At 35.1% G+C, this 8,597-nt stretch overlaps 1 protein-coding gene across 2 annotated transcripts; it reads right to left on the bottom strand.

Moving 5' to 3' along the window:
- Positions 1-3,569: 3,569 nt before the first annotated feature.
- Positions 3,570-7,493, bottom strand: LOC122585355 (CTD nuclear envelope phosphatase 1A-like). Of its 2 annotated transcripts, XM_043757482.1 has the most exons (7): positions 6,995-7,493; positions 6,136-6,195; positions 5,516-5,644; positions 5,288-5,408; positions 5,111-5,192; positions 4,751-4,904; positions 3,570-4,087 (listed from the first exon to the last, which is right to left on the bottom strand). In XM_043757482.1, the coding sequence occupies exons 1-7, from the start codon at positions 7,310-7,312 to the stop codon at positions 3,947-3,949; spliced, it is 1,005 nt and encodes a 334-aa protein (XP_043613417.1). In that variant the 5' UTR covers positions 7,313-7,493; the 3' UTR covers positions 3,570-3,946. The 2 variants fall into 2 exon arrangements, with proteins under 2 accessions (XP_043613417.1, XP_043613418.1); XM_043757483.1 differs by lacking the exon at positions 6,136-6,195 and having other exon boundaries at positions 6,995-7,492.
- Between the last annotated feature and the right edge of the window lie 1,104 nt (positions 7,494-8,597).

Here is an 8,597-nt window from a genome sequence, read left to right as displayed (position 1 = left end):
AGCAAATTTGCATTATCCTTTGTTGAGTGGATGTAAGAATAATAAGGAGTTAGAGTTATTATTAGAAGAATTTAGTGATATTTTTGAGGTACCAAAAGGTTTACCACCACTCAGATCTTGTGATCATAGAATCAATCTTAAGGATGACAAGGTGGATTTGAACCTTAGACTAGACCATATAGATACCCAAGAGTGCAGAAGGATATCATAGAAAAAATGACTCAAGAGTTGATTGATTCTGGTATTGTGAGGCATAGCAATAGCCTTTTTGCTGCACCTGTGGTATTAGTTAAGAAGAAGGATGGAAGTTGGCGTATGTGTGTAGATTATAGGAGATTAAATGAAGCTACCATCAAGGATGTGTTTCCAAATTCCATTGATTGAAGAATTGTTGGATGAGTTGGAAGGGTCTACTATTTTTTCTAAATTGGATTTGAGCTCAGGTTATCATCAGGTTAGGATGTATGGACCAGATGTATACAAAACTGCATTTAAACCCCATCAAGGGCATTTTGAGTTTCTGGTACTACCCTTTGGTCCTACCAATGCACCTGCAACCTTTCAGTCATTGATGAATACCACTTTCCATTCAATATTAAGGAAATGTGCCTTGGTTTTCTTTGATGACATTCTAGTATATAGCAAAAGTTGGGAGCAACATTTAAAGGATTTGAAGGCTGTTTTAGGGTTAATGAGAGAAAATTCATTAAAAGCCAAAAAATCAAAGTGTGCTTTTGCAACAGATTAGATTGAGTATTTGGGGCATATTATTACCAAGGAAGGAGTGTCAACCGATCCAAAGAAGATGCAAGCTATTCAGGAATGACCACAACCTATTAATATCAAACAGTTAAGAGGATTTTTAGGGTTGGCAGGATACTACAGAAGATTCATTAAAGGTTTTGGTATTAAAGCTAAACCTCTTACTGAATTACTCCAAAAAGATAATTTTAGGAGGACTACTGAAAGTCAAAAAGCTTTTGAGGATTTGAAAAAGGTTCTGGCAACTCCACTAGTATTAAGATTGCCTGATTTCTCTAAGACTTTCACAGTTGAAACTGATGCATCAGGGAGTGGATTAGGAGCTGTATTAATGCAAGAGGGTCACCCTATAGCCTTCATTAGTAAAGCATTGTCCATGAGACAAAAGTCATGGTCAGTTTATGAGACGGAATTGTTGGCTATTTTGTTGGCAGTCAAACAATGGCACCATTACTTGGCTTCAAATCATTTTGTCATCAAAACTGACCATGAGAGTTTGAAGCATTTATTGGATCAAAAGATTGTTACACCCCTGCAGCAAAAATGGTTGGCCAAATTAATGGGGTATGATTATGAGATTAGCTACAAAAAAGGATCAGAAAATTTGGTGGCTGATGCCTTATCCAGGATTCAAGGTATGGAGATTTTTCAAATAGGAATCAGTTCAGTAGATGCAATGCTGTGGGACAGGATCCAGCAATCTTGGCAGCAGGATGTTGATACAAAGTTATTAATTGATAAATTGAGTCAAGGGGTCACAATTCCAAACAAATCATGGGATGGTCAGGTTTTGAGGAGGAAGGGAAAAATCATGATTGCAAAAGACACAAGTTTAAGGAATGATATTATTTCAGTATATCACTCTTCACATATTGGAGGACATTCTGGCATTGTTCCAACTTTAACAAAAATTAAAGAGATTTTTTATTGGAAAGGTTGCTCTAAAGAAGTGAAGAAATTTGTCAGAGAATGCACAGTTTGCCAGAGGTCAAAATATGAAGCTGTAGCCTCTCCTGGGTTATTGCAGCCTTTACCTATTCCAAAATCCATTTTTACAGATATTTCCATGGATTTTGGATCTGGCTTACCAAGAGTTCAGGATAAAGATACCATATTGGTAGTGGTGGATAGGTTGACTAAATATGGACATTTTTTGCTACTCAGTCATCCATTCACAGCCACTTCAGTAGCTCAAGTTTTTATGGACAATATCTTCAAGATTCATGGAACTCCAGTTACTATTGTCTCTGACAGGGACCCATTGTTTTTGAGTAATTTTTGGAAAGAGTTCATGAAATTACAAGGCATCCAATTGGCATTCTCTTCAGCTTACCACCCACAATCTGATGGGCAAACAGAAGTTCTTAACAGATGTTTGGAGTCATATCTCAGAAGCATGTGCTTGGATGCTCCTTTAACTTGGGTGAAATGGGTACCACTGGCTCAATGGTGGTACAATACCACTTGGCACTCTGCCATTAAGATGAGTCCATATGAAGCTTTGTTTGGATTAAAACCTAATCTGCATATCTCATACATTCCAGGAGATACCAATATTGCAGAGTTGAAGATGTTCATAGAGAAAAGGAAAGCATGATTCAAAAACTCAAGATTAATTTGGAGAAGGCAAGGAACAGAATGAAACAAATGGCAGATTCTCATAGGATGGACAGAGAATTCCAAGAAAATGATTGGGTGTATCTTAAACTCCACCCATTTCAGCAAAAGTCTATGAAATCACACTTTAATAGGAAGCTTGCAGCCAAGTATTTTGGGCCATTTAAGATTTTACAAAGAATTGGGAAGGTAGCTTATCAACTGGAACTGCCTGCAGATGCCCAAATTCATTCAACCTTCCATGTTTCACTCTTGAAAAAAGCTCATGGTCCTCCACCAATGCCTACCCAAATTCCTACTGGTCCTAAATTTGTTTTACAACCAAGGTCAATTGTTGATAGGAAGCTACTTAAAAAAGGTCACAAAGCTAAGGTCAAATTGCTGGTACATTGGGAAGGACTTCCATTGTCAGAAGCTTCTTGGGAGTCAGCTGAGGACATCAGAATCGTTTTCCTAATTTCCAATTTTGAGGACAAAATTCTTTAAAAGAGGAGGGTATTGTTACATATTATTAGAATTGAGGGTCGAATTAGACAAGTTTAATAATACAGGGGGTCTTTTGTAAATATTCAAAAGACTGTTAGGCGGGTTGAATGGGTTGAATTAGTTTGGGAAATTAGTTATATTGTTGTTTAAATACCGAATTCAGTGGTAATGGTTAGAAAGTTATGAAATAAACAAAAGCATTTCTCTCTTCTCTAAATCCTCTCTAACATAATTTGAAGAACTTAAGCATCCAACCATTGGTAGAACTACGCTACCACATTGGTTTCCGATCCTGTTCTCTAGCTAGATCAACATGAGTGCTGATACGGTCTCTCTTTAGAACTTGTACTCCAAGAAGCCGTATAGAAACCTTTGACGGCTTCTTGGTGTGGGTCTAAATCCATGGAGATAAGTAGAAACCATGTGTCATTGAGTTATAAATTACAATAATCAAAATTTATGACCCTAGACAGTAGCCCACCTTTCTAAGCTTTTATCCCTTTTTTTCCTTCTATTTTTTCCTTTTTTTTTCCTTCGTCATTTACATGCGATGATATCGATAGATACTCGAGTAAAGAATTAGCATTACACACGTATCTTTAAATTATGCTATTCGGACCTTAGTAATTAGTGTTGGTAAGAGAATAATTTAGCAACTAGAATATATAGGGCTGTTGCAATCAGCGGTCACTGCACAACAATTGTTGAGCCAAAAAATTTTGATGGGCGATGTGAAATATTAATAGATCTAACACATTTTACAGAACTATAAAAGTGGAACCAGAACAATAGACCCACAATAGACCCCCAATGTAGTAAACTATATACTGAATCCGTTGAAGAATACAGCCTAACAAAACGATTGTTACTGACCTAGCAAGCAAACTAATAACTGTCGATCTGATACCTATACAAAATGTGATACTTCCAATAAATTATGCTGCCCTTTGAATGAATCAGCCTGTGACATCCAAAATATCACCATCTCAAAATAGATGTTTGATGGTGAAGATTTTTCCTGTAATTAGGTGCCTCTGATTTAAAAACAAAAAGCTTCTAATCTGTACAGATGTATTTAACACTATCCATGTGTTGCCCACCCAGAAACAGGGATCCCGTGTCTATGAAACCATTCAGGCATATGAAACTTTTCATACAGCATGGGCCGTACATCCCCTTGTCGAGAAAGTTGTTGCAAAAGCGGAAGAAGAACCTCAAGAAGCTGATCATAATGATAAACAAGGATAGTGGTGACTGGTGAGTATGTGAGCAAAAACAATCAAGAAAGCATAATGAAAGAGGGTAATGGATGAAAAGCCACATAACTAATTAAATGTTGATCATGTATCTCGTATTATTATTGTATGATGACAGAGAAAACTAGGAAAAGATATAGGCATAGAAGAAAAGAGGAAAGGGTGCATCAGATTTTGTTTTTGTGCAATTTTGTGTAATGGTGGCACCAGAAAAGATGTCCTTTTGGGTAAATTTGCATTTGCGGAATTGCATACAATCAAAGTTTTCTATCTGAGGTGACAAAAAGGGCTAGTCAAGTGAGTTGCGGGTCAACACAGATAACTTGGTGCTGGTCAGACCCAAAATACTTTTTGTTCAGGTTTATACTTCTCGAAAAAAAATTACCGTCAGATGTGGCTGCAAAAATTATATAATTTCAGAAAAATACATATTTTTAACAAAATATACTATCAGGTTTATGCCTGCCTATCTATACTTAGGGGACTTATGACCCATTTCTTTTTTCTTTTAAGCTATATTGACCAACTAATAACTAAACCGTCTAAATGGGACAAAAGAAGATCATAAATATTAAAATTCATGATAGCAATGACCTACCGTAAATGTCTGAAATAGTTAATCTAAGTACCTGATCATCATGCGGCTGTCCAGCAGAGAAAGGTACGCATGGGATTCCATTAATTGGTTGCAATAAGAAACTGAACGGATTATTGTCAACAATAACAATTCTACAAAAGTTAGTTGATATACAGGCAAGATCTTTCACGTGCTCCCGAAACTCCCTGCGAGCCACCAAGATATGAGTTTTAACATAAGCTTAATCCATGTCTAGGGGGTGGAAGACGTAAATGCTATTAATGAGATGTTATGATGGTGTCATGGATCATCATTTGTGAAGTCGCGTTATATTTGTAACATATGATTAAGTACTAGTGTTAGTTCTATAATATCTCCATAACATAAAAGTTGCAAGCACCAAAATACTTACGTGGAACTTGTCGAAGGTCGATAAAGTCTGCGACTAAACCTGTTTTCCGCATCTATTCTATCAACAAGTGGTTTAGCGTAACCTGCAATGGTGTAAAAATGAAAGCTGAAGAGTTTTAACAGGTGTTATGCAGCGCATAAAAATTTTAAATAATAAAAAATATTATGTATGCCAGACCTTCAAGACCAGCAGTAAAAAGCACAAGTTCGGCAAATTTACTAAGTTGGTTTAAAAATTCATCCAATCCAGGACGTTCAAATACAGTCACAAAGTTGACTTTGGGTTTGCCTTCACATTCCTTCATATCAGAGGTGCAGATATTATGTTAAATTACTTACTTTGAAATAATACGTATACGATAAGAGAACATTAATAGATGATAAAAAAAAAAGGAGACATTGTCACCTTGTCAGAAGATACACATTCTAGCTCAAACCACTTTAATCCGGCTTCTATGGCTTGATTACGAACAATGGAAGGCAAACTAGAAGTCTCATAGGCACATACCAGAGTTTCATCCAAATCAAGAACAACCTGCATCCATATCCATCATTAACTTGTCAGAATTATAAATTTCATTGATTAACCAAGCTGTAAAAAGCTTTAAACAAACAAACAATAACTAAAACAAATTGCCAACACTAACTACAATCCTATTAATGTAGCAAGGCCAATATTTGGATATAAGACGTCCAATATATAGCCTTCTTTTTCTTTTTTTTTTGTCTTGATGCAAATCCTACCATTTTGAGATGCATCCAACTTGACCATTTTTCTTTGTTACTAGCTTCTCATAGCAACATCATACATACAGCTAGTATACCCAAAGCATTGTATGCTTGTAATAAAAATTATTCACATAAAAGGAAAAAAGCAGAGCTAAACAAATTTCACATTCTGTTATGATTAAGACTGGTTAAGTACAAGAACTTATTTTAACACACTTGAACTTTCAGGTCCTTAATCAGCCAATATGTGACACAAAAGAATTTGCAGAAAATAAAAGAAATTAAACAAAAACATACCAATTTATAAGATGCCAAAACCCAGTGATGCACAAGCAAACCAAACCTCGCAAGATAACACTACAATTATCATCCATCTTTGCTAACTAACTTTAAATAGTAGCATCGAAGTTGGTTCTCCGGATTTTATAATGTTACTCGGTTATATTGTTAAATATAATCTAAAAATCTGATCTTTGAATGTTGGGCCAAAACCAAAATTCTGCTTTTTTGTTCAATTACTTTCTACATCAAATTATAAATAAGAACATATCTACAAATAGCCATATTAGAAAGATCAAATGTTCCTCGTGCTTTATTTATAATTTTATAGCATAAACATTCTCCTAATTTCAGATAACCAATTTCAAAACAAACCAACTATGTTTTATGCATCTGCGCTTTCATTGAGGATGCCAAGATGATCATGTGAATTCCATTTCCCACTTACATCAATCTCAGTAAAACCAGTACACTTTATGGGTGGGTAATCATGTAAATTACAATCATTCAGTAGCAATTATGTTGTAAGCCTGCTTAATCTGATACTCGGTTCTTTGGTAGTGAATAAGGATAACTAACATGATTAGCCGCACATTTATTAAGTAATTGCCTGAATCCCAGAAGTCATAAATAGCTCAATCAAAATTTTGACTACTACGGAGTATTTTGATTATTTGGTGCGTTAACATGAACCGTAAAATCCTAGATTCTCCGTTTTATTGTTGACTATGTTCTTATCAGTTACACTACTATATTAGTCAAAATTAGTCCACTCCATAATAATAAGTCTATAATATTACAGCCATACAATGATCTATATTCAAATATATACATATATATACAAAATAAAGAATAAAAAATAAAAATAAAAACTTACAATGAGCTTTTGAGAACGATCAAACTCAGCACCGGGAGACGAAATACAAACGGCAGATGATGTGGCGGCAGACGGCGGGGAAGGAGGTTGTTGAGATTCCGGCAGCTCGACGACCGGCAAGGGATCAAAAGACGGCGATGAAGATGAAGAATAATAATTGATCAAAGAAGGAGTGGCGGCTCTAATGATTTGAAGAAAGATCTGAAAGAAAAAAGACAGCCAGTTCAACAGTGTTTTCCATACTTGAATTGTTTTTTTAGGCTGCGGCGCGTATACTTCTGTTGTTGTTGTTGTTTTTGTTTCTGTTTGACCCACCATCGCCCAGCTACACACACAAACACACAGTTGAAGGTTTTTGTGTTTTTGTTTTGTTTTTTTGGGAATAAATATGATGTGGGGGGAGAAGGAGAGTGAGGGGTACGCGCTGTGAGTGTGAGTGGGGGTGGGAGTGGTATTAAAGTTGCCGTGAAGATGGGTTTGGGAGTGGCTGGTTTTTTTGTTTAGCCAGTTGTGGAATTTTATCGTTTTTGTGTGTTTGTTTCTTCCAAATTTGGGTTTGACTAATTTACGTACGTGAATTTTGGGTCGTTTAAATGAGGTCACAAATATGTCACCATTTATTATTGTAACTTTCGTTTTAAAACTACATACAAGACGTAAACAATTCATTTTATTGAACCCAATTAGATAATCTCAATATCAAAGACCTCACCAGTAGACTATCAATTCTATTGATACAAATATATCATATTTTGATTTGGACTGGCATTGTATATGAACCAAACGGATATAGAGCAAACCTTTTTCTTGTCCGTTTGTTTAATTTGATGATATGTTTAATAAACAAATAACAGAACATATGAGTGTGTTAACTAAACAAACACAAACGAATGTAAACGGCCACAAAAGAACAATAACACAAAATGTATAACTACAAAATGTACATGTAAATGAAGACTACAAAATAACCAATTTCCTGTAAAATGGTATCAATTGTATAAAAAAGAGAGCTGACACGTCATAAGAATATGCAATAACAAAAAATTAACGTTTAAGAACAAACAATCGAACGTTTACAAACAAGTTATCTAGAGTTCACGATCATGAACCATGTTCATGTGTCTTCATATAACTAAACCCTACGGATTTTCTTTAGTCATATTCATTCATTTAATGATTTCTTATGACAAGCTTTTCGACTAAGTAATTCATTTACAGCCCCAGTTCGCACTAAGTTGTCTATTTAATTAGCTTTTTAGTGTTAGCAAAACATATTTTGTTTTTTAATAACGAGTTGACAATTAGTAGTTAACATTTGAGACATCATACTGACATCCAATTGGGCAGTATGCAAACCTCGAACACGTATTTTTGGGATGAAATCTAGGGTTAATTCGCTCTTACATATGTAAGAAATAACATTCAAACTCAGTGGCCGGATTAACCCAAAGTATAGTATAAGACTTTGCTTTTGCTATTAATCTTCTAAATTTGATTAGAACTTTACTTATCTGGTTTTTAAAATGCATTTTCTTACAAAAATGCAATAACATGTATGATGATCATGGAAATGTTGTCTTTCTTTCATTGAGAAATTAGATCA

The sequence above is a fragment of the Erigeron canadensis genome, chromosome 1, assembly GCF_010389155.1.
Source record: "Erigeron canadensis isolate Cc75 chromosome 1, C_canadensis_v1, whole genome shotgun sequence".
Classification (NCBI taxonomy): Eukaryota; Viridiplantae; Streptophyta; class Magnoliopsida; order Asterales; family Asteraceae; genus Erigeron; species Erigeron canadensis.
The sequence above is the reverse complement of the archived record's forward strand: the minus strand, read 5'-3'. Positions and strand labels throughout refer to the sequence as shown.

Excerpts from the sequence above, each read along its gene's own strand:
- LOC122585355 (XM_043757482.1), bottom strand. The coding sequence starts at position 7,312 with ATGGTGGGTCAAACAGAAACAAAAACAACAACAACAACAGAAGTATAC. Across the intron at positions 6,196-6,994 it reads ATCGTTCTCAAAAGCTCATT|TGTTATCTTGCGAGGTTTGG; the intron begins GTAAGTTTTTAT and ends TGATAATTGTAG. Across the intron at positions 5,193-5,287 it reads TTTTACTGCTGGTCTTGAAG|GTTACGCTAAACCACTTGTT; the intron begins GTCTGGCATACA and ends ACACCATTGCAG.